This window comes from Synchiropus splendidus, chromosome 1, assembly GCF_027744825.2.
Source record: "Synchiropus splendidus isolate RoL2022-P1 chromosome 1, RoL_Sspl_1.0, whole genome shotgun sequence".
Classification (NCBI taxonomy): Eukaryota; Metazoa; Chordata; class Actinopteri; order Syngnathiformes; family Callionymidae; genus Synchiropus; species Synchiropus splendidus.
This window is the reverse complement of record NC_071334.1, coordinates 45,787,393-45,814,066: the sequence shown is the minus strand read 5'-3', so window position 1 is coordinate 45,814,066 and position 26,674 is coordinate 45,787,393. Positions and strand designations below refer to the sequence as shown.

Below are 26,674 nucleotides of genomic sequence, written 5' to 3'. Positions count from 1 at the left end.
AAAAATATTGTTGTTTTGATTGAATGATTAAATGGATTAACTTCGATTAAGCACCAATTCAGCTTGATTTTCAGGACAAGACACGGGAGAAGAGTCCCCAAGTCGGTGGGGTCCCGTTCGCAGCAGCAGCTTGCTAACTCCCGGACTGCCTGACACCAACGCTCCTGGAGACAACGACTTCCTGGAGAGGGAGCAATGAAACAGTTGTGGTTATCTGGATGTCTCATGCAAGAATTCTAAAAATATCCAAATGAAGATTACCTGAAGGCCATCTTTTTTAGCAGATGAGAGTCCATCTTTTCAGCAGACGGGCCGTCTGTTTGGTGGAGATCCTCCATGTTGGAGGTGAGAAGGGGTGAGGAGCAAGGAGTTGGAAGGAGATGCAAGCTTTCCTGAGAATGTGAGGCAGTCCGGTTTACACACTCCTGTTGTTATACATGACAAAGAAAGTAATGAGCGTCTACAAAAAGGAAACAGTCACATGAAAGACTAACAAATACCAACAACCATTGAAATACAAAATAAAGTCACTCATGAGATAGAATCATAAACTGTCTTTAATCCCGATCATATCACTTTAAATTGCATTATGGCAGCCAAAAGCTAGCATGACAATAACAGTTACCATCAAAATGTAATATTTTCTGGCTATTCAGCATCAAATAATGAGTATAAATTTTTTTTTAAATGAGTATAAATTTTTTTTCATGCCTTTTCCTCCATTTCCTAAGTGGAATAGAGCAGTGATTCTTAACCATAGGGCCGGGGCCCATGGTTGAGCCAGGAGCCTTTCATAGATGGCCGCTAAAAGTTTTTCTTATTTTAACCCTCTGGGCCGTGAGCAGTGTTGGGACTAACGCGTTATGCGTAAGTAAGTTTTAAGTAAGTTTAAAAAGCAGTGTCCATAATACGCATCAAAAAATTCTGTGGTAGACGTGAAGCCTGCATTAGTCACGTGACACAGCATTGGGCAGGTGAAAGAAATAATGGCTGCAATCGATGACGTTTCAGGTGTGAGATTCCCATTGTGGATATTTTCTCATTATTCTTCCTTTTTAGATGCAAAAGACCAGAGAAATATTGTAGTGGCGTGCAAGCTATGTGGAGGCTGGAAAACACTATGCATGTCCAAAACAAGCAATTCCAATCAGGCGTAATATCTTCAGAAAGTGCACGCGTCGATCGACCGAGCTGGTGGGAAAAAAAGCCCGAAGCAGACGCAGCAAAGTTTCGCTCGTCTGACGCCACAGTAGAGAAGCCACTGCAGCCCAACAGCAGTAGATTGGCTTCGGGACACTGACGTTACCCGACTATCTTAGTTTAGCAGGCCATACAAATAATAGTAATGGGTCCAATTCTGTGCCAGTGTCGCTGGTTCCCGACCCAGCCTGATGACTGTGACTGTTCTAAGATGGTTATGTTTGAGATCCACTATAATATACAGTTTTTAAAAAGTTACTTTTGCTAGGAACAAGTTACTTTGAAAGTAATGAGTAACTTGAAGTAACGAAGTTACTTTTGAACGAGGTAACTAGTAACTGTAACTAAGTTACTAATTTAAAGTAACTTGCCCAACACTGGCCCCGAGATCAAAAAGGTCAAGAACCCCTGGAATGGAAGATATATGTACAGGCATGTAGAGGTATGAAATTATGAATTAATCAAATTAAAATTGACAAATTACGTAAAATAAATGCATACAACTTTACCTAATATGTTTCGCATTTCCATAATATAATAACAAGCTGTACAGTAGTGTACACACATGCTAACAACACTTAAATTACATTGATCGTCTTGCTATACAGGTTCATCCAATGTTAATAAGCAGGCTTTGATTCATTGGTTCATGTCAAACGCCACGGAGCAGAGCACGCCGTGGCATGGTTTTGTCCTATTCATGTGTGCAAGTCCAATGCAGCGAGTTTATTGAAATTAGCGTGAGACACAAAATTCTCATGACAGGGATTGTTTTTGGCAGTATATTGTGTACGATAAGTTATCACTCATCCCTAGATGTCATTAGACAGCACTGCGTGAAATCAGTAAACATGCATTTGGTTTTTTGTTTCTTTTTTAATTAGACCTTTTTTAATTACAACTGAATACAAAAATACAAAAGTGTGCAGGCCAATTTTAGAATGTATTAAATATTGAAGTACACAGGAAATCTTGAGCCATTCCAGCATTTGGGTAAAACTAAATCAAATTATTTTAATATTTAAAAATCATAGTTGTAAGAACACCCTCAACTATAGAACTGTACTATTTACATGCCGCGCACATCTTATTGTCATAATAACAATGTGTTCTTAATTTAATATATTTCCTTTAGTAAACAAACCTGAGTCTTGTCTTGTGCCCGGTCCGAGTCCTCCAAATCCATGGAGCAGAGATCAAGTTCAATGTCATGTTCAGGTTCTGGTTCACACGACTCTTGTTCGGAGGTTTGGTGCTGGCTGTACGCTCTTGGATGCGTCGGACAGTCGGACAGGATTTGTTCCCCACTGCTAACAGATGTGCGACGATCCAGCGACTTGGACACACAAAGCTGCTCACTTTACACACAGTACGGAAAAAGAACACAATCAGACTGGAATGACAAGAAACGTGATAAGTGCAACAGGGATTTCCCGACTCTATGATCTGGGCAGTGTTCCTTGCAGGCAGCTAACGGATCTATTTTTAGAGCAGAGCAGTGATGAATAGAACACTGCCACACAAGAGATGAAGACAAATGATGAAAGAAAACAAATGTGTTTGCAATATTTAGGAAGTAATCTGTGTGCGTCGCCAGGGGGTGGTATCCAACAGTATTATAGTCTTTTAAGAAAAGATGTTTGAGATAAAATTGCATTTGGAGTCATTAGAAATTCACACCGACTGTGATTCTTGTAAAAGGCAGACACAAGAGGTAAGATGTTGTTTCTTCACTAGAAGATGAAGTCAATTAAATTACATGATGAAAAACAATACTTTATTATTGTACAAGTAAAGACTACTTTTATATGCATATGAAAGGCACTATTAACAGCACTAAAATTGGAAATGAAATGGCTAATAAGGATAATAGCTGGCAATAACTCATTAACTTGTTTAATGTGGATGTTGAAAGTGTTTCTTGAAATGGATTTTCATTTTAAAATGGCATAGATTTTTGATTGTCAGCGGGAACTAAATACTCATGTAGTTGATTGTTGAAATTACTGATTTTGATGTTCAAATTCAAAGGAGATTCAACAAAGAGGTAGTTCAAGTTGTGTCTTAGGTGAATGCAGGAGGGTAAAAATTATTTCCTACAGAGGACATACACACAGTGTTTCAATAAAATTATCTGTACAGGATGAGTTCAGTCCATCGTGACAGACTGCACATCCTGAGGTCAAGGCAACCTCTGAGAAGTGTTCAGCATGACAAAAGACGGTGAAAAAAGGAGGAGAGAGGATGGGAGGGGCATGACAAATGGCGAGCAAGACACTGATGTGGAAAGAAGGCAGGGGGACACAGGAAAGAACGTGGTTCCGTATTCGCGCGCTTCAGTGTTGTCGGAAACATTTCTCTTTGTCTGCTATAATCTTTATTATAGCTCTAATCCTAATCTGTGAATATCACTTCCTTACCTCTCAAGGAAACTGGAGTGGCTGGATGAGTCTGATCCTCTGGAGCCCCACCTGTACTCATTGTGTTCCAGGTGTGGGTTGTAATCTACAATAACGTTTAAGAGAGAAGACTGAATGAAAAGAGGAAATAGATTTTCTTTCTCCTCATTTTTATAATTTTTGTCCATCCAGTTATGACTTTGACTATATTCTGTTCTTTCTTCACCATCTCAGGTAACTGTGATGCATATGTGAGTTCCTGTTCCCACAACTGACCACCGTTACTAGTTTATACTTGGCACATTTCAAGCACAATTCTGAAAAAATCACACGTACATGTAAAGTATATCTGCTCTTCACGGGTGAATCTCATCTGGATTCTGGAGCACATTAGATTAGCACAAAATTAAATTTAAATTCAATGACAGACACGTACCAGGTGTCCAACTCAAGTTTGGTTCAGTTTATCAAGTTAAAACATCAGAACTGACTGACTGTTTCTAACACCTGGGTGGCCATAGACTTTAATTTTAGGAAAGGAGCGCCTGTTTTTATTTGACAGCCAGATTATTGTTGCGGTACCTTTAAAGCTGACTGGTGTGGTGCTGGAGCTTCGCTGGCAAGCTGTGGCTTGGACAGGATCCGTGGTGTGGTAGTCCGTCCGAGAAGCCCTTGATATGGCCCCCCATTTGGAGATAATGGGTCCCTCACTGAAGGGAATAATTGGGTCTTCCTCTTTTAAACGCCGGTAGTGATCTAACGTGTGGATCCATCGCTTTCCAACAGCAGTACCACCTCCGCTACTGTTATGGTCTATTTCCTGTCAAAGAAATAAACTCAGTCTACTTGGATAAATAAAATAAGTGTTGGGTAAGTTACCTGTTGGTCGGCACAGGCAAGAGGGGGTGTTTGCGTAACTGCTTCAGGTTCAAATGGGCTGAGACGACGGCCCATGGTGCCACAGGACCAAGGAGAATAGTGAGAGTCGCTTCGCATCCTGCACCCCACACACTGGCCTCCTCCACTCTCCACATGCTGAAACAGAACGAGCTGGTGGGATGAGGCTCCGCATATGTACATGTCAATATACAGTATATGTCAGTACAGTTTGCCAACAATTAAGCAAACTACATAAAGTACCAGGTCAGTCAAAAGCCTGTATAAACCTTTTTGTCAATCTAGACTTTGCATTAGTGACCACTCTGTCACTAAAAGGATGGTCATAATTAGTCTGTGCTATTGTACTTCTCAGCAAGTCTAAAAAATTACTTCCACACACACACATACACAATGCATTATTTGACAACCGATTTCATGAAAACATTCTTTGCAAAACAATTCTTCACTCAAGCTGAAGTGTGAGTCACTGCTAGTTAAAGTCTCCTACTGCCTTTTCTGTCTCCCCCACACCCACACTCACACGCAGTCACAATTGTGCACCGCTGCCATATCTGTGTCTGCTGTTGCTTAGCAACTATTTCCTGTGCAAAACACTTTGGACACAGCAGAAGACAGGACTGTGGCAAACATACTCCAAATGATACATTTGAACAACACATGCATTTTACATTTGAAATAGCTTCAATTGCCCTTTAATAGGTATGCAGTCATGTTTCCGTAATTCTTATAGCATGAATTTAAGTAACGACATATGAGTATTTGTTTGCTGTACCTCAGTTCCAAAATCAATGGTGAATATTGGGGAGGACTGTGAAGGTCTACTGGCACTGTGATGGTGGTGATGATGCGCCCACTGCTCCTGTTTCCTTCTGAACAGATCCTCATAGCCCAGTGGGACCCGGCCAAAGTCCTGAAAGTAAGAATTAACAACAGACATCCAACCATATTATTGTCCTAGTCTGGAAGGCTTAACACCAAAATCTGTTTTACAGAATCATTTAGTATTATTCCTAAGATAAAAGACAATTTATTAAAAAAACATTTTTTTTTAAAATTATCATTCTTATTATTATAGTAGTGTGAACTGTTTTCCAGGGAGGATCATTTTCCTGGAAGAAGAAAAAGAAAGGAAAGTTTTCTCTAATTTCTACAGAAAATGTCATGTATCACCATGTCGAAGCAGCTGTCTAAAGAATCAGCAGCTCCGCAGCTTCACGTTTTGGTTTCCCCATACCAACATGAGCGGTAAAGTTAGGATTGGCTTCAGTGGCGCTGGCTGAATTAATTACTCTGAGAGGGTTATTTTCTATCAGGACGGTAACGGTAAAGGACCTGTTTGACATAAAATTTGCTAAAAATAATAAAACATTTGGTCATCTACTTCACATTTTGATGCAATTATTTATAAATCCAATGTATAATCTGCAATTCCTATGACTGACAGAGTGAATGGCGACGTGAGGTGAAGAAGAATGCGAGAAGGAAGCAGAGACATATTTAGGTGAGAAGTGGGAGGCTGTAACTACAACTGCACATTCCGGGCTGGCGAGGAAGGTGGAGGTGATATGAGACGTGGGTGTGAGTAAAGAGAAAGCAGAAGAAATGAAATGATGGAAGCAAAATCCTGCATGAGGTTGGTCACCTACAGACTCACCAATTATCCACTACTAAAAGTAAATATTCTAATAATTGCGTAAATAACCATACAGATAATAAACATCCTACTGATCACAGCAGCTCATACTTCATAATTTTTTTTTGAGTGATCAATAGCTGTACACATCATGTTATATCGCATCACAACTTAATCAGTCTCATTAACATTCAGTCAGAGTAAACATCACTAACAGGTCTGTGGAATACAACTACTAGAAATAGCTCAACTCTGACATTGCTCATGAATACTTCAGTACAAAGCCCAGCGTCCACTTTGTGACACTGATGTGTGCGTTCCTACTTACTCTGTGTAGTCCTGCACGGTGTTCAGAACTGGAGCAGTAGTTGCTATCTAGAGAGTTGAATCTCTCCCTGAGCGGTGGCTGATAGACAGAGGAATGTAAAACCTCTGGAGGCAGAGAATTACTACGAGCATCTTCTCTGTGGTACAACTGCAAAATCATTAAGTCATGAATAAACAACTGAGACACATCACTCAAGGGCCACAGTGCAAGACGTGAAAGACGCTCACCTGTGGCCTCCATACTCTCCTGGTGTCATAGAGAGGTGCGTAAATACCATGTGGAGGGGCATACGATGGCTGACCAGGATGATGGTGAAAGGCATGGGGTCCAATCCGATCTCTGGATGGATGTGGTCCATATCCAGCAGATGATGTGGTCGGTGGATGTGGCGTTTGGGGATCACCTGGGTAAAGAGTAGTACTAGGGCCAAGGGAAGGAGGTAGCGGGGATTCAAGCACGTTGGAGGATCTGAGGAACCGAGCCATGCAGTGTTTGTGAGGTGGATGGAGAGGAGAAGGGTAGTAGGAGCAAGCTGGGACAGACAGATCAAATCAGTTTACTTTATGGAAAAAACTAAATTAACAAGTAATATTATTGATCAAAGCCTTACAGCCAGGCTGATAGTGTCCCGGATCAAACGTCGCATGGTTCTCCTGGAAATAAAGTTCTGATGCCTGAGATGGAAGTTGTGCACGCATTATAAAGGGAATATGTTTGGACAGATGATTTCCACCTTCAGCCCGACTGGCGGTGTTTGATGGAGGCGACGTCGATGAATGGCTGACAGGAGCTCTGGGAGGAGAAAACCTCCAAAAAGAAAGTGATTAAGAAGGAATATTTAGATTTGACGACATGTCATTCAGATTGAAATAAAATTTACTTTTTCATGCGCCTTATTGCAAATTTATGTAAAGCGCTTACTGCTCCGAGGCACTGTTGGTGGAAGAGACGATTGATCTGCTTGGCACTGTTCTTTTACTTTCCTCCATTATGTCAGCAGCTCTGGAGATCAGATGCGTGTGATTTCGACCAGATACTTCCTCCGCCAGCGACTCAGGACTCTCTGCAGTACCATTATGGGTCTGTGCTGGCAGGTCATTGAGTAGCGTGCTGTCTAGAGCAAAGGTTTTGCCCAAAACTAACGGGACAGTTCGACCAACACTGCAGCTCTTCTTGTTCCGTAATCTGAATCTGAGAAAGATTTTTGGTCACAGTCAGAATCAGACAATGATTTAGCTAAATCTCACTCACTTCTCTAGCTCATCCTGCGTGTGTGCAAACGTGCAGTTGGTCCCTCTTGGACATCCTCCCTGCAGACGAAGGTCTCTGCACATGCTGGTCTTGTACTTGCTGTTGGTCTGTGGCTGCATAATGTGGATAGAGAGTTTAGATATCCTAAAAAAATATGAATAAATGCTTAATTGGAGTACCTTAAGAAGCAACTTGTACACGACTACAGCACGTAAGAGAGGAATTAAAAATGAAAACAGTACCGTCCAGTAGTATTTTGTTTTAATTAACAGAAGTACACAAATTTATACATAGCAACAGCAGGAATTTGAATGCGCTGCCAACAGCTTGGGACAAGACAAGAGTCCGTTAGGTGTGGAGTTCATATGATCTCCCTGTGCTTGCTGTACTCCAGGCACTGCAGTCGCCAGTCCCAGAAGAAATGTCTAACATTAAAATAAGACCTTTGTCCTTGATCACGGGCAAAACAACATGCTTCTGCTACATCAGGATATAATGTGCTTTTGTGAGCGCTTGCAGTCTCAACATCAGTGGTGTCAAGCAGGTCCTCAAAGGGCCGCAGTGGATGCAGGCTCTTGTTCCAACCAATCAAGAGGACAACTTCTCACCAATCAGGTGTGCTGTTTGTTTCAGCTGATACCTGATTCTTTAAGCTACAGTATATGTGCTAACAGGGTTGAAACAAAAACCCTGCGTCCATTTTGTGCATCAGTTTGACATCCCTACTCAAAAGTGAATTCTCCACAAACAAAACCACTCACAACACCAGGTGAACACCGATTTCATAAATAATGTGACGCAAATGTATTGAACAAAATACTAGGGCTACAACTAACAATTATTTTAACAATCGATTCATTGGTCGATTATTCAAGCTTTAATTTCCACCTCCTTATTCAATACAAATCTTGTATGGACTTCACAAGTGCATTAACAAGCTGCTTCTTTAGATAATAAATTAAAATAAAATTAGTAAATGAACAGCCTGACACAATGAACATACTCATGTATGTTTCACAACTTTCACATTTAGACTTTTTCTTTAAAAAGTGTACAGAAAGCTATATTTTTGTTGAAGGGGATGTGAGAAATGAGAAAACATGGTTTTATTTTATTGATCTAAAATTTTGTTTTGAGTCAGACATCTTGGGCATGAGGAGAGTCACTCAAGACAACAAACGGATCAGCAGCACTGACTCACCATTTGTGCTGTGGCTTAGAGCAGAAAAAAAGATTAAGGTGAGTTTAAAGACCATTCAACCAAAGTCTTTCAATGTAATGTGAGTCAGTTTGGACCCACAATGATGACGGCTAGAAAAGGGGACGGTTGTTTGATGTATTCACCTTCGTCTCACTTTAACACTTGATCCGTATCACAAGTTCACCGGAACAGAGTTCAGAGTCTGAGCTACAGTGATATTTGTTTGATATAAAATTGTTCAAAAAACAAATGACTTTTAAAGTTGCTCGCTCTGAAATGGCTCTTTGGATACAGAAATGAAGCCATACTGTCCGATGATGTCATCAGCTGTCCCACATGTCAGCAAGTAGCCGGATATCACAGAAGGGGTTTTACTATCACAGTGTAAATGTCCTTAACGCAGAAAAACGTGTTATGGAAACAACACAAAGTGCTCAAGCGCCTACGTCTCTGCTGTGGTCTTTCCTCAGGCTCCGCGTAGCACTGAATCCAACGTTTTATAACTTGAACTTTCTGCACAGCATAGTAATAGCGCAACACAACAAATCGATGACCAAATTCGTTGCCAACACTTTTAATAAACAAATTTTATCAGTTCGTAGTTGCAGCCCTACACAATACAGTTGTGAATAACTTGAATGAAGCAACAATCTGTATCAATCTGCTGTAACATGGTGCTAAGTTATGGACTTTGTTTACAAATGGATAGCAGAGGTAGAAGTGCAGAAGTGTCTCTTCGTTTATTTTATCTCTGCTTCTGGCTATTGCCAGAGTAGTTCAGATTAAAAACTTGCTGCATCCAATCGCACCTCTGAATCTCATTGTGTCTTCGTGTGTCATGTAAACATGGTCGATTTAACCACTGCTCAGGATACATACAGATTGTGGAAAAAGTGCCCATGTAACTGCGGCTGGTGCCTCACAGTGTGGAAGGATAAGAGCAACCCTGCTCCTCAAAGGACAATGTATAATTTATAGAAAATACAATGCTTCTTCCGAATGTAAGTGTGATGACCAATGCGACCGGACTCGTTGAGCATCATCATCATATTCATCTGCAGTGCTTCGAATAAAAAGTACAGTATCTTCTGACACTGCTCCACTTGTTTAAAATTCAGAATATTTCTACTGAGCACACTCCACCATTGCTCACTTCGCCTGAAGCTTCTCTCACTTCAGTAACTCATCTCCCCAACTAAGATGCTGCAGCAGAGATTTACTTCACAGTACCTGTGGAGTGTCATGACTTTTTTTGCTGAAGTTCTGGATAAACTCCACAAGCCCGTGCACCACCAGCTTCACGGCCAACATCACACTTTCCAGCTCCTCCCAGGATGGTGCTATGTCATCTGAAAACAGGGAAGGTCATAGACATGAGGACTGGGGCTGCGAACAATACTCACAAAACAGCAGGATCAATGGTTAGTATGACTAACCATCATGAAAGGGTATTGTTTGATTACAACAACATTGAAGTTCTTGATAATTGTTTTATAACTCTTAAGACAAATGTTCATCCCCAGCAGGCCAACTTAAAGTATCTAGTCTTAATATACACACAGGACACAAGAACAAGTGCATTTCAGTGATTTTACAAACCAGTTGAATAACCACAAATTACACAAAAATAACACCCTACGTTGTCGGTTACAATAGTGGACATTGGGGGTCACCAACCCACCATAGTACGTTATTGTATAAGTGATAATGGTGATATAGTTATGATTGGGTTACCTAAGGAGTCAAGGTGCCTAGGTCTGAATCTAAAGAAATTAATATTCATTTAATTCTTTATTTCATTCATTGTATATTTTATTTAACCAAAGAGAAATACAGATCACTGCTGATGTGGCTCGGTAGGACTAAGCACAATTTTCTTTGGGTTAAAAAACGTTACATTTTTATATAACTGCAGTCATGTGTCATATGATGTTGTCTGTAATGGTCAGTAAAGAATGACTTTCAAGTAGAGGTGCAGGCAGCCAAGGTAAAAGGAGACAATGTCCAGCTAGTTACCGGGGTTGTGGTCAATGTTGGCCAGAAGCTCCAAGTGAGGTCTGAGACTCGCCAGGTTGGCAGGGTCCCCAGTCCTCTGCAGAACGATCGTCAACTCCTGAACACTTTTCGCAAATGACTCTGGAGACTGCAACTAGAGCAGGACACATAAGATTTGGCCTGTAAACAGTGACGAAGCACCAAATCTGATTGTTTTCGCCTTGACTCAAGACTCACCTTGTCTATGATGGACTGCATGTGGGACTTATGGACCAAGTCTCCATACAGCAGAGATGACCATTGCTCAGGTGAAATCCGAAGACCAGCTTCCATGGCAATGTGGACAATCTGAGCGTCATGTTCTCTCCTGAGAGCCTCGTACGTCCGAAATTCTTCCTTAAGCTGCATCAGAGAGGAGTCTTCGTCTCTCTTTGTCACCTGTGGCAGAGCACATAAAAGAATTCTGATGTCTGACAGAAAATGTCAGAAGTCCATAGACATGGATTAACATAAGCATACACAAAATGTTATGCAGTTGTGATTAAAGACAATTTGTTCTTTTCACACAGCAGTGCAAAAAAAACAGATCTATGTATCAGTTTGCCTGCGATAATTCATGCTGTGATTGTGTATATGAGCATCTCAAGTGATATGTGTGTGGTTTCTTCAGACACAGTCAACTCAAATTCAGATCAGACAAAGGATATCTCCTCTGTTTCAGAATCTGCCCTATGAGTAATCATCATAAGATACCAACACACACTTTAATCAGTCACTGGTTATAAATGAGCAGAATTTAGGCTCAGCTCACAAGCCTGCACTGTGGAGGAAGAAGTTGCAAGTAGAAATCCTAGTGAAGTGCTCACTGTGCACCAAAGTAACAAGTAAAGCTAAATTAACTATATATATATATATATATATATATATATATATTTTATAATATACTGCTGTTTAACTTCAAACCCTGAGTCAACTTACATAATAACTATCCACAGGACAAGCAGGGACAAATTTAGACTTGTATTACATCACAGCCAAATAGCTGCCATTTCTGCCCGACAAGTAATGACAGCAATCTGATATCATGCTAGTGCTGATGCTTTCACACAGAGATACATCAGGAGAGGTCTATTTTATATCTACCACAGCTTCTTCATGAATGTTATTATTTATATTATTTTAGCTTCTCATTCGACGGTACTGGCTCTCAATTGTTGACTTTTTGTTGACTCAGTTTTCACATTTCTCCAAAAGGTCATTTATCAAATACTTAAGATTTCAATGTGGTTTCATCGTGCCAGTGGGTTAGTCATATCATAAATACAATGGCGCTACACATTAATGGGCCTCTGCATATTTCGTAGTGATTCAATTCAATAGAATTTAAATTTGTTATGTTTGAGACACTGCATTTATTGTTGAACACACATTTACATCTATCTTTCTCTCGTAAGTCCAGGCATTCCGGGGTTGCAGATGGCCAACACCAGCTGTCATTCGAGAACAGTCTGTATGAGCCGCAAGTGGTTTGCTGGTCAGTCACAGGGCAGGACACATTGGATCGTCATGTAATGAACTGTTGTCAGACCCTCTAAAAAGTTAGATTTTTTGTTGTGACACTGTAGTCCATGAGGTAGCAAAACTAAGTGATCTATAGGCTGAAAATGTAATTTAGAACTTTCTTATTCACTATCAAAAAATCAGATACAATACAATTGAGTGGAAACAACAATACATTGAAACACAGAAGTAGTATCATAATGAAGAATCATAATAATCATCATGATGAATTTCATTTTACATTGGTTAGATATGTCTAACCTGAGGCCTGTGAACCACATCTGGTCTATGCCATAATTAACTATGTCCTGAGAAATTGTCTTTGTGTCCAGCAACAAAAGAGCGCTCCCAGCTCTCATTGTTCTGAACCATGCATGCACTGTAACTTGTTCAAACTCTAGATAACATTGAAAGAGGCACATATTTGCCATATGTGTTGCCAAAAACAAACGTAAATATATTGGTTAAGTTAAAACACACAACAATATCCTTTATTCTAATCTTGCTCGATGTGAATCCACATGGTAAGTCGTGTCTTGTGTACCTTGAAGCAGGAGGCTCTGTACAGGAGCTGCACCACATGGCCAATGCTGGTTTTTGAGGCCTGTGGGAATCGAGCCTCTAACTTTTGGACCACAAACAAAACAAGCACTTTTCTGGAAAGAGCCGAGCCATCTTCTAGAGCAAGTAGAACCAACTTCAGTGCATCTTCCTGCATAGCTGATGGAGAGGGGGTGGATAAGGCATCGTCAGCGATGATAGAAGGCGCGTGAGAGGAGGCAGGGATGACGGGCAGATATTACAGAGGAAGAATCAGAGACAAAAAATGAGGATTTCACAGTAATAATGGCAGACACAATTTGAGATTTCTTTGGTTCTGGTGCCCTCAGATTAAAAAATGAACTCATTCTGATATCATGACAGGAAACAATTTCCCGGTCAGAATCTGCCCTATGAGTAATCATCACAGGACACCTGGAACCAGCACGAGCAGATCAGAACGTTTATGTAATCGGACCATCAGCCATCTCAGGACACTGATCACCCAGCTCTCTCAGTCTCAGACACAGAATTAACAAACATTACAGTTTCATTTTCAACTCACCTTGATTAACTTGTGGTTCTTTAAAACAAAAAAGTTTTACAAATTCAATTTCACAAATCCCAACTATTCCAACTGATATTATCCAAGACAAATCGTTTTCCAGTCTCCCTTTTAAGACCCACAGTAACAGATGATATGTGGTATGCATTTGCCTCAACAACCCGATTTAAGGTCATCTTGAAATTACTGTTTAAAGCACATGATCCAGCCCAGAATTTGTTCTACAAAAATGTGAAGGGAGTTTAAAGAATTCTTTGTTACAAAGCATCTGGACCTACAACGACTTGTCAAACTCTGAAGTCACAGGAGTGCGGAGTGCGGTTTCACAAGAAAACACTTGATGAACATCATTGTCATTGGTTAAACTAAAGCAACTTACCGGGACCAAGAAACTGGCAACCCCGAGCCCTCACTGCAGCCCAGAGGTTAGCAGAGAGCTGCTGGGGGTTCTGATGTTGCAGGATTAGCTCAGTGACAGTCCGTTCGCCCAGCGAGCGACCTGCACGCACTGCCCGCACACGACCCTCCTCCTCCACCAGCTGGCAGTTCACCAGAGTCACAAGCTTCCTCTGCATGGGCCGACTCAGCGCACTTGGACTTACTGACGCCATGCCTAGAAGAAAAGCCACATTATGATGATATTCTAAGATTTAACACAGCCGAAGAAAAGCAGGAAATGTGAAGACAAGTTTACAGTGCAAATCTCAAATTTGAGTCACTGTTATGAAGAACGTTATACGAACGACATACATGTCATACATGATATCAACATAAGGAGAATGCTGGAGGCCTTTGTTGATTATTGCTGCCTGTCAACTGTGACAAAGTAGTACACACGATGATCAAAGCAGATCACTTGAAGAACGGCTAACAATTGTAGTAATAGAAAACAAACAAGCGGTCCGGAACTTTAAACTGTTCTGCTCATGCTATTGGTTCATCAAAAGAGTGGGGAATTTTCTGAGCGTTATTAAAAGTGTGACAAATCTAAAAGCTGCCTATAAACATTTACCAGAAAGTGCTTGTCAACAAATAAGTCAGGATTTATCTGCTTGTTTGGAAACTCACCCTTGGTGCCATTGATGGGTTTAAGGTACAGAGCCAGCTCTTCGACACACACCCTGCACACCTCATAGTGCGCAACTTCGGCTGCTGTCTTCAGACTCACCGGTTGCACGACTGAAATCTGGAAAACACACCATGTCAATAAGACCTAGGCAAAACAGGTAAATATCACTGGTGACTCACTTGCGCCCCAACCAGCTGCAACAGCGCACAGTTAACAGGCAGCAGGTCGATGTCCGTGCTGATTGGGGTTTGATCAAATGGACATGCTTTCCTGTGCAGTTTGTGCAGACAAGTCTTACATACGGTGTGTGAGCAGCCCAGGCTGATGGGCTTGTGGCTACCACTGTCAAATTCATTATAGCAGATGGGACAAGACAAGAACTCTGTCCACTGGGCCGCCTGCACTGGCATGCTCGCACCACACCACCGGAAGGGGGACGCTCAGGAGGATTGCATATTAACAAATTCTGACACCTGCTGTTGTTTGCCAGCACTGATGGCGTCTGTGGACGACAAGACAGAAGACACAGTGGTTACACATGGATTCAATTGCAAGTGCTTCATTGGAATGGAAGCTGGTGGAGCTGCTGTTAGAAAAGGCACTCAGAATCAGAGACATTTCATGATATATTGACCCCAGATATTTGGTTCTCACTCCTGCTAACCAGGTGTACCACAAATAAACCAGCTTTAGCAGATTATGAAAGATGGAAACACAACAATCATCAAAACTAAAACAAGCATTACAACTAACAAACTTTCAATATTCCTCTTGTGTTGTCAAAACTTGTCAAAAAGCACGTTTAAAAATGCATCACACCTTTCTCACGATATTTCTTAAACTCCTAAAATAGGGCTGAACAATAGGTACAAAATGTCACGCCAGACATCTTGATATCAATACAATAATAAATGACAATGTATTCAGACTGAGGGAGGGAATTGCGATATTGACTTCTTGAATGTCCACATCTCGACATGTGATTTCATCACTTACACCCAAAAAATCATCATAATAAAAATCTGGATGTAATCTTGGCGTAAAAGCCTTCTTTAAACTTTTTTTCATACTGTCGCTTGTCAAAGGACGTTATTCCATGTATTGCAAGCTTGTCACATAATTATTCTATTATTAAATAGTTGTAATGACAATGAGTGATTACAGGTCCCCAAAACAGGCCCTGACTTCCATGTGGCCCAATGGGTTATTGAATCAGCTATTTTTGAAAGTATTCAGTAGGATAGGCAGTCATAATGTTCTAACCAATGAACACTCAAAAAGTTGACATTAAAATGTTAGAAACATAATTAACATATACAGTAAATATGTTCCCATAAAAGCAAAGTGTGATCAAGATCACTTGAGCAGAAAAAGACATGACATTATATATCTGAAAAACAAAAAGCAAACAATAAGAAAACCATGATGTCGACACACAGAACAAAACAGTTGTTTCTCATTTTCATCACATCTGTTAAAACGTTCAGGGAAGTAACAAGTAGACACAGTGTTAATCAATTTTAAACGGTTGTAATAAAAGCTAATACTCCCACATTTCATCTGCGGGAAAGGGGAGGGGGAGGTGGAAGGAACTGACTAAACCTGTTTAAGAAAACATAAAGGAACCAGTTAGTGCAGCATATTATAGTACAACAACATTAACCCTTTGATGCCGAGCCCGCCCAATCGGCATTGTTTCATTACATTACTGTATCAGCCAAGACAGACCCACCATGACAGTGTGAGAATAACCAATACACTCCAGGAACCAATTCACAGTTACTTCTATACAGACCTCTTATGGTGCAATTTTTAAAGCAAAGTAAAGTGCTTTTCAATATTCAGATAAAAAAAAAAAAAAAAAAAAAAAAAAAATATATATATATATATATATATATATATATATATATATATATATATATTTTTTTTTTTTTTTTTTTTTGCAAGATTAAGACCAATGGATAACAGTAGGATTGTTACTGATACTGGCACAGTATCAGAGTTGATCATCAATATTAGGTATTGTAATTGTTGTAAAGTACCTACCTTCCACAGTGAGAGGAAACTCCTATGCTCCCTTTTCCTCCCATATCTGTCTTTCGCCTGGAGTACCAAATTTCCTTCCATCAAGAAAGCAACAGTAGCACGGAATATAGGTAACAGCAGCGTAGATAGATCAGTACACAACTGCTGAAGACAACTACAAGTCTCAGGGTGCGAATCAAGATCAGGGGGAAGTTCGAAGACGAGGCACAATTTCTGTCTTTACGGAAGAGTCTAAAAAAATCCTCAGTGAGGTGGGAGTGGTGAAATCTAGGGGACAAATGTGCAACTCAAAAAGTCATGCTGGCTGGCACCTGTTCCTGCTTGGAGCAACTGCTGCTTCCTGTTTTTGTTCCAAAAAGAATATAGGCCTTCTGTGAAGTGAGAAGTGCAGCTGGACACTGTCAATCGCCTCCTGCAGCGAGCGTTCAGAAATGAAAAATACCCAGCACAAGGCATGCTAAGTGTAGTACAAGACACCGCCACATGCACACTCACAAAAAGCCCCCTGTCATACATAATCTGGGTCATATGATACGAACAAATGAATCTAAAGTAACAGCAGCACACACCCACTTCCTTAAATTCCGAAGCTTTTCTAAATGACTGAATCACAATTTCTTTACATTTATTCATGCTCTAATAACTTCCTTTAAAACAGTTTGTTTTTCTGCAAGAAAATAACATGGTAAATGATAGATCTATCTTAGATATGCTGACATCAAATCAACATAGCTCAGTATATGTTCATGTATAAAGAGAACTAAGCTCTGCATTAGAGCCATGACAACACGATATAACAACATAAATAGGGAAAAAAAAGATGAATGTGGTCTGATTTCTTGTTTTAGTTATCGGGGTTATACCATTTTTTTCACCCCAAAGCTCAACCTCATGAACAGTAACTACAAAATGTACAATGAAATTTAAAGTTCAACATTTGAAATGGGCTGAACATTCAAACTGTACTTCATTTGAAATTTGAAAACCGAATTGCATTGTCTTTAATGCTCCTAATTCAAACCAAAGCAAAGAGTCATTGAAAACATGCATCGGGTAATCTCTCTGAGTGTGTCCATAACTATTAAAACACTTCATATTAGCTTTCCATCACTACGGCCTGGTTTAAAAAAGAATCAATTGATCTCAATTGATTTTCCTGTGCATGGCACCAAATGCATCAAATGCCAAATCTATTTCTAACTGTTTTTTCTACCACGTTTTAAAGGTCCTGTAGTTTGAAACAAATTATTACTATTATTACAATTTTTTTTTTGTATATTGAATATCAACAATGACTGAAAAAGAACTCCATGGCCAGTGACTACACATCCAATTTCAGCCACATGGAGTTGAACCTTAGGTCAGAACACGGAGTAACATGAGGACAAATGACAGTTCTCACTATCACTACCGGCCACAGATTTAGAACATTCCGTGCCAAGCTCGTACAGGTTTGGGTGCTTCATGTCAGTATAGGCACCCAAGGTTAAATAATAGAATTAGTGTCAACAATTTTCTGGCTTGCAAGCTACTTTGGAAATGCCCTGGTTACGATTCAACCCACCTAAAATGTTTTGGGTTTTTTTATCCAAAGTGATTCTTTACCCAACTCAGTCATGAAACTTGCCCCCAACTCAAGGAGCAAATGAGAGATTAAAGGCCTTAATGAACATTTAATGGTTGTTCATGCTTTTTCATCATCATGACCCATGTACATCTCAGAAATTCAGGTGAAAATATGTAATAAGAGGAAATAAAAACAGGAGGTGAATCAGTGATGGGAAAGTTAAACTTCTACACTTAACTACACTCAGAAGACAGACTCCAACCAAACAGCTCTCTGGTGTGTAGGAGGAGGAAAGCACAACTAAATCACATATCATCACGATATTACTGTGTCAGTCCTATTCCAGCTAAGGAACTTGGCTATCAGAACACCAAGAAGACAAAGCTACCTGTTTTTGTTTGCTGAACCCTTGTTTTGCAGTTTCTGCTGACTTGTTTGGTGGTACATTGTGGAAGATTGCGATTATTTATTCATTATCACTGTCATCACAGTGCGTGGGGGCAGTATCTCTGTGGGAGGCACAGTAGCTGTGCAGGCTGCTAGCTACTACATTATACAGCATAAGCAGTTCAGTGCCACTTTTAGACCCTTGTGATATATGTCTGTGCGCAGCAACCACAGCTTTCAGGAGTAGTGCAATGTAAGGTTCATTTCCTGGCAAATTACAGTATTTTATGGTGGGAATTTTATTGACAAAATGAGCCATTCAGGATCTGTTCCACCAGTTTTTCATTTGTAATCATTTTTGGCATGTTCCCAGCAAAAGTAATCATTCTCCCGAACTTTGCACCACTTTTCTTCAGAAATTAGGGCAGGTTTGGGCAATCCGTAATAACACTTCTTTCTGAAGCTATTTCAACCATATACACCCAATTTCACATATCCCACAGTTGTTTTACCATTCATTGGTTGGTTGTATTTCATTTCTTTATTTTTTTATTTACCGTGTCGTCAATTTTTACAGACTTTGGAGGAACGTTGTATTCCCACCCAACTCATTGAGCACTTATTTTGTTTAATCTAATTGTGTTTCATTTTATGTGAGGAGTTTTCTACATGACTTTAGTCAATGTGAAGTAATTTCTTGCACAAACAAAGAAATGTATTTCACATTTCAATGAAAACAGAGAATGGAAAATACCGTTTCAAATCCGTGTTACACATCATATATATAATGACATAAAGCCACATTGTTCCAGAGAATTCTATAAGGTTCTTGACCTTAATGCTGCTATAGAATCAACTACAGAATTTATTTGGTTTATAAAAGCTTCAGATTTGTAAGAGGCACGACATCATCAACTACACATCTGAAAAATCTATCATCTTAAACAATAAAGTTAATAGAAGGAAAGACATAACTGGCGTCTCACACGTGTGTGAACGTCTCACACACGTGTGTGCACGTCACACGATGAAAAACCAGCAATTCTGACTAAATTTTTCATTTCAGCTTGTAAACGAAACTTGAATAGAACTACAAACTTTTCAGGTAGTGTGTCTGTCCTGGGGTCTCTACCTTAGCATCCACCTGCAACAATTAAAGTTCGATGAATACATTTCAACTGTGGGTGAATCATCACCAAGCCAATTCAGCACACAAAATAGCGTCCCCTCACTCAGGAACAAAACTAGCCATGGTTCTAGGAAGTGTACACTTATCAACATAACTGCCTTCCAACATGGAGCACATTTCTTGCTTTGAGCAACAAATGCAGAAGCCCACCCGACCAATAATGCATAGATATAATATATAATATTTCGAATCATGGGCTAAATTAACATAAAAAAGAAAGTTCTAACGATAACAATTCAGTAGGTAACATATCACAACCGCTGCTGTTACACTGTAAACCACTTACCACGTTTGCAAATGCAATAGCAAAGCTAGTTTACGGATTTCAGCACATGCTAACGAATATTAAACAATAATTCCGTACAACTCGTGTGACAAGATAGTTTCAGAGTATCCCCACGGAAACAATTCAAAAATGTCAACACGCACTTTATACTTTCAATGTAACACCAGTTGCAGAGGGTTATTTCATATTTCAGTTGCATAACCCGCAATTTCAGAAAACATTAACTAAAAGACGAGCATTCCTGTGAAAAGTGCGCACGACTTACCTCAGCCGCGCAGCAACATCATCACCCACATGAGCGCATCAGTGTGAGACAAAATGTCTTGCCGTCTTGTCGCAGAGCAGCGGCGACAGCTTGTTAATATTTGTGCTGGAAATGCACATCTATGTGGCTCGCCACTTCGTCCATGGTTCGAAGCGCTTGTGGCGCGCTGCCTCTGTGGAATCAAAGGCAGGTACAGCGGGTCACACACCCTCCTCGCGTCAAAGCAGGACCGGGAGGAGAAGCCATGTATCCCTCCGCCACTGATGGAGCTAATGCCGCGTGCTCGGAGCACCAACCGCCTGCGGAAGAAGACCTCTGCTGCTCGGCTTTATTTCATCTGCGACTGTCTCTGAAACTCGTCTGTCGACAATCTTTGTGTTCGATTTCGTGCCTCTGAATCTTAGTCGTGGGTACTACTTTAGTAATGTGACGAGCAAGGATAAAATGATGTAAGCGGACAAGCCGGAACAAGCCGCTTTTTGAGGCGTGGGCTGGCTGCTTTAAAGGAACAGTCCGCGAAGTAGTGCGCGCACAAGAACGCGGTGAAGTTTGAAAACAAGTTCCCTTTTTGTGCTGCACAGTAGGCAACAGGAATTTCCCATTATGAAAAGTAATCGCCTGATGCGGCTTTGCAGTCTCCCTGCGAGCATAATTCGGGCTGTAACTGTATTCATAATCAGGAATAACACTGGATAATATAGATTAAAGGATAAATATGGACATTCTTACTTCCTTATATCTATGGCTCTTTTAACCTATATGCTATACTATCAATATAATTTCGGTGTTTATTCAATAGCTTTTAAAGGAACCCACGAGTCCAGTTTTCCTCTTCAGTAATCAAATCTCACACACTAATAGACAAGTAAAATAGATCAAACTACGGCATAAGTCATTGCGTTCCCATTGCCAAAGTCGGAACTCAACCAGGCCAGCGATAGCTGCTTTTAGCACACTCTGCATTCTGGTTCAGCTATATAGCATGAACACTTAAAATTACGCGACAGAAAGATTTCTATACTGTATATTTGTGACATGTGCACAACATTAAAGGAGCTCTACCGACTGTTGACACTGAGCAGCCATCTTGGATTGGTGGTGGCCAATCTCGCACCTTCCAACTGGGACTTCCAATGTTGCGTAATGTCTTCCCAGCTTCGAGGACAAATGGAATGCAACATCCCTTCTGGTTTCGACGGATCATATGGTGAGAGTGCATTTGTTTCTGTACCATATGCAGATGGAGACACACACATACGATGATTTAGCCAACATGAAGGGACACATGTTGCAGAATAATGTATACACTTCCAATGTGGTCAGTACAACATAGAAACAACAGTTAAATATGAAGTCGAAGTCAGTCACGTGGAACGCACCTACTGTTTATGAGTCAAGATCCGCCCCAGGTGTTATGTCTGTCCATACTCTTGCTGTGCACGGTGCAATACTGTATTCAGTTTGATACATTCACGTTTTAGAGTGAGATCAAAGTTCACCTCAGCAACAGCTCCTCCAGTGAAGATTATATTTATATATTTATATTTTTTATTATATTATTATTATTGTTTATTTTTATTCATTTATTATTATTTTTTCTTATTATTATTTGTTTATTATGTTCATTATTGAATGATGCACCAAAGCACCTTCCTAGTTGGTGGGAGCCTCACTGACATTGGCAGTAAAGATTTTTGATTGCCGTCATCTATCAATACTATTAAATGTTCCTCCCACTCACAATGAATGCTTCTTCATCTCTCAAGTATTTGGCAATGGTTAAATGTTAATGAGCTCGTGCATTCCAATCTTCATCACTGCCATGCAAAATATTTTTCATTTTTAAAAGAAAAAAAGCAACAAATGTTCTTGTGTTGTTTTGTGAGTCAGCAGTTTCATTTAAATATTTCACATCCAAATCTAACTCACTTATCAACCATAAGCAATAACATCCCACCAACTGTATCTTAAACATTGGCGTTGTTCAATACACAATTTTCTAAATTATTCGAAGGCAACACGAAGCTTGACTGTGGAATATGCTGTCCCAAATATATAATTTTTTATTTATTGATTATAATTTATGCATGAACATCTGGCAAACATGTGCCCAAATTACAGTGGCTATTACAGGATTGCTGTGATTTCTCATACTAACCCCACTGGCCTCTCATCTTCTCCCCGACCCATTCCACACCAAGGTCCAACACGATACAAAACTAATAGACTCAAGTTTCAGCGCTGAAAGTACAACAGCACAACACTTGCTTGTAGAAATAGGAAGGGAAGTCTTTGCTTAACAGTTTGCAGCAGCTGAAATGCCTGAGTGTCAAGTGGACACTTCTTAATATCTTCACACATGTATGAATTTTATTTGCTACGCCTTGTGTCCACAGGTTTTATCAGCTCCTGAGGGAGTAGGAACGGTGCACTCCTTTCAGCGAGATGAGCCACAGTGACATTTCTGGGCCAAAAGAAGATAAGTGATATAAAGGGGATGGATGCTGTGGAAGAGCGAGGAAACCCTCTTAGCCACGCAGCAGAAGTCATTCATTCATAAACAATTGCTCGGTCAGCTGCACAGAAATTCAGTCTGGCCAGATGATGGCAAAAGAACTGTCTAGCCATCCACCTATCCCATCTTATTATAACGCAGGTTTCCTTGCTGTAAATATAAATTTCAGATCTCTTGTCACGATACAACACAAATTGTTGTGTACCACACCATGAATTCAGCAAGGCTTAATGGCCTCACAAGCAAAATTATTTTATTTCACCCATTATTTGGATACAAAAACACACTAATTTGGGAAGGTGCACATTTTATATCTGAAACTACAAAATGGCTGCAAGACTTCCATCAAACTATAATCTTTTTCAGCTCATTCTGCAGTTTACCATGAACCGCCTTTAGATGGCGCCTTAGAACAGACTTGTGTGAGAGGTCAGCAACACTGAGGGCACAAATGAAGGAGTTGTCTTCTCCGCGCTCACTCAGGTGTACCTGAGAAATGTGAAATGTTGTCAGTGTAAATACAATGTGAGCCCAAACTTCGTATATTAGGTATTTATCCAAAAATTCTCATGTTCAATGAACAAAATTCATTTTATGAAACTACGCAAGCCAAGAAATGTATAGGAAGAATGTGGATGACTGGGTCAACATTGCTCAGTGGTCGCAACTTTTACCTATGGAAGGAAGCCAATCACCCAATGGGCTACACATTTTTGTCTTTCTGGAGTGTAATGGATTATATGGCAGAAAATTCAGTAAAAATATGTTCAACATAGGAATCGCCTATGGCCCGGCAAATGGTCAGTGAACACCTCCATGGCAGACCATGCCACAGTCAAGACAAAGGTGAATCTGCAGTGTTTTCTATACATTTTTTTTTTTTTCATTTTTACATTGTGTCCATTGCTCCCCAGCCTTTGAGCAGTCTTCGTTCAGTAATCTCAATTTTAATATTCAGATTTTCTTCTTTGGGTGCCTGGAGATTTCAGAATTTCACCCAAATTTTCCACCACCTGGTTCATCAGTACCTAGCTGGCTGCTTGGCTGTAGCTTTGGACTCTCCAGCAAAGGGACCTCAGAAAAAAATTAATTAGGTTACACAAGGATATTTTGTTTGTTTAAAGCTGAAAAAAAATTCCATCACATTTTTCCAAATTAAACCACAACCAACCACATAAATTATAACCATTTTCAGCCACGATTGTATGAAATAAACACAATTTATATTAAAAGAAGAATGCCATGATGATCAATTCATATAATTAGACTTACAAACATAAATATAATTGTATACGTGTACCAAACTCTCTATGTACTCTTTTCTTTGATGGAATCTCTGCAAAAAATTAACTTCACCAAGTTCACTATTGGCTGAGCACTGACGTTTGTAACAAAAATGTAGATGTACAACTGACCGCGACGTGTCCCACTTCAAACATTTGTAGCATTAATACAGCGGCTTGAAAAATCCTCTCACTAGTTAAACTTATTATCGTTTCATATTTTAATGGATCTGTTAACAAATCAGTCTGAATTCTTCTGGAATAAGTTCTATAGGTGTTCTATACCAATGACCTTAAAAGGTAAACAGATCTACAGTAAGTGCAGGAGCACAGCAATAGGGTCATTCCAATATCCACTAAGAATAAACTCCACTGGGGCCAATTATTTCAGATATAGAAATGCCAAACTTGGGTTGATGTTTATCTTGCATTTTTAACGGATGGACACACCACATGGGCTCAGAATACAAATGATGTGGTTTTTCTTTGTACATATTGACTATTTTGATTGATTTTGATTATTTTTTTTAATGTTAATGTTAATGTTTTAATCTCTCAGCCCTCCTTAGCTGGCCCAGTCGGTATTCGTCTGTACTGCAGATGTTCCTGGTTGGAGTCCCAGCAGCTTCATTGTTGTTACTGTATAAACAGAGAATGAATCTCACACAGCAGAATGTTTTTTTAAAAAGAAATTTGCTGCTAAATGCTAACGTGCTAAATGGCTGGTGCTCCAGACCAGGGGTCAGCAAACTGTTCCAGAAAGGGCTACACTACAACAGCGCCACCTCCAGGGACAAGAGCAGACTGCAGCGCATCGTACGTTCTGCTGAGAAGGTGATCGGTTGCAGCCTGCCACCTCTTCAGGACCTGTATATCTCCAGGACCCAGAGACGTGCAAGTCGGATCAGAGCTGACCATTCTCACCCTGGTCATGGACTGTTTGTCCCTTTTCCCTCTGGCAGGACCAGACCAGAACCTTCCGTCAGCTTCTTCCCTTCGGCCGTCAGACCGTTGAATCCGTGAACAGCCTTTGTTGTTTATTTCATTTTATTTAATTTTATTTAAATTTTGTCAGCACTGTATTCCAAAGCACTTTCCTATTTGGTGGAGTCCCCACTGACCATGGCAATAAATTTGATTCTGATTCTGACTGTGCTTGATTGGTTGGAACAAAAATCCCACTACCATTACAGCCCTTTCTGGAACAGTTTGGTGAACCCTGCTCGACCATGCCATGTGCCATGGCACACCGGTTGAGAAACAGAAAGAGTGTGGAGTGAGAGACTGTTCGGTGTGCTGTGGGAAATGAACCACTTTCACCTCATTTGTTTGGAGAAAGCGGGGGGCGGTTTGATGACATTAAATCATAGACAGTTGTTGACGATCTGTGATCTTCCATTGCCAGACTCCATGGATTTGCTCACATTCTTTTTATACACTTTTATACACTGCAGATCCATGGTGATGCATTGACTCATCCATCACTAGCTGCGCTGTGCATGGTGGTAAGTGCTCCGCTTCCCACACACACTCACAGCAAAGAGGCCGGTCAAATGTGCAGCTTTGAGTTTCAGCCTGATGTGCCTCTAACGTGACCATAGAATGATGAGGTCAAGTTCTTCTTGACAGAATGATGGAGTGTTCCATGTAGGACCAGCGACGCCCAAGACTGTGTGCTTCAGAGTTAACAGAGCTACAGCTAACATGATGTCTCACTTCAAAAATCAGCTGACACTTGTACACCATCAAAGTTGCTTACTTGTTTAAAAGTTGGCTAAAAGCTGAGGCAGAGAATGCTAAAGATTAGTCGGGGGATTCCCCAAACTGCAATAGAATCATGCAAAGAAGGTAAGTTCGGAACTGTATGCCAATCTTAACATGCTGTAGTACAAGCCACAAGGTGTTCATATTGCTTTTTAATCATCTGTGGTAGAAATCTGTCACTTGAGTTTGCATTTTTATTTGACCCCTTCTATAAGCTGTTTAGACTTTTGCACACTTAAATCCTGATAACATGAGCGTGAATGTGTGAAAGAAAGCAAACAGCCATGCCTTCACTGATATTTTACTAAATTACATTGACATATTGGCTCTCGTCTGTTCATTGGCCAAAATTGTCAGATCTTTTTTGCCTTTAGAATTCACGATCAGAAACTTGCAAGTTAGTCTCAAAATACACGTGATAAAATCCAAACAGTCGTTTAAAATAAACAAATCAATCATCATATATTTCTCCATATTGCCCACCTCTTTCCAGGGACGTATTTAAACGTATACATTTTCTGTTTGTTTCTGCAAAGAGCATGCCATAATAGCTGAGTGCCTTTCGAAGTCTTTCGACAAAGCATCATTCGGCTGAGGTTCCTTTGATGATTTTGTTTTTTTCAATGAACGAAGCGCGCTGTGACTTTGTTGAAAAACACCGCTTTAGACTTTGTCACCCAGCTGCTCCACCCAGTGTGGAAATTTGGAGGATGAGTCATTGATCCCTATGA

General features: G+C 40.2%; 1 protein-coding gene across 4 annotated transcripts; it reads right to left on the bottom strand.

Annotated features, from left to right (window-relative positions):
* Positions 1–20,818, bottom strand: rc3h2 (ring finger and CCCH-type domains 2). Of its 4 annotated transcripts, XM_053863241.1 has the most exons (21): positions 20,382–20,816; positions 19,740–19,785; positions 14,821–15,143; positions 14,641–14,758; positions 13,952–14,185; positions 13,012–13,187; positions 11,145–11,345; positions 10,929–11,061; positions 10,143–10,261; positions 7,712–7,824; positions 7,382–7,651; positions 7,071–7,267; positions 6,688–6,992; positions 6,461–6,607; positions 5,272–5,409; positions 4,479–4,634; positions 4,182–4,419; positions 3,621–3,705; positions 2,345–2,558; positions 262–425; positions 1–181 (listed from the first exon to the last, which is right to left on the bottom strand). In XM_053863241.1, the coding sequence occupies exons 3-21, from the start codon at positions 15,049–15,051 to the stop codon at positions 37–39; spliced, it is 3,384 nt and encodes a 1,127-aa protein (XP_053719216.1). In that variant the 5' UTR covers positions 15,052–15,143; positions 19,740–19,785; positions 20,382–20,816; the 3' UTR covers positions 1–36. The 4 variants fall into 4 exon arrangements, with proteins under 4 accessions (XP_053719216.1, XP_053719233.1, XP_053719224.1 ...); XM_053863258.1 differs by lacking the exon at positions 19,740–19,785 and having other exon boundaries at positions 262–392; positions 20,382–20,818; XM_053863249.1 differs by lacking the exon at positions 19,740–19,785 and having other exon boundaries at positions 10,929–11,055; positions 20,382–20,817.
* Between the last annotated feature and the right edge of the window lie 5,856 nt (positions 20,819–26,674).

Excerpts from the sequence above, each read along its gene's own strand:
- rc3h2 (XM_053863241.1), bottom strand. The coding sequence starts at position 15,051 with ATGCCAGTGCAGGCGGCCCAGTGGACAGAGTTCTTGTCTTGTCCCATC. Across the intron at positions 6,608-6,687 it reads GGAGAGTATGGAGGCCACAG|TTGTACCACAGAGAAGATGC; the intron begins GTGAGCGTCTTT and ends ATGATTTTGCAG. Across the intron at positions 182-261 it reads CTAAAAAAGATGGCCTTCAG|GAAGTCGTTGTCTCCAGGAG; the intron begins GTAATCTTCATT and ends CTCCCTCTCCAG.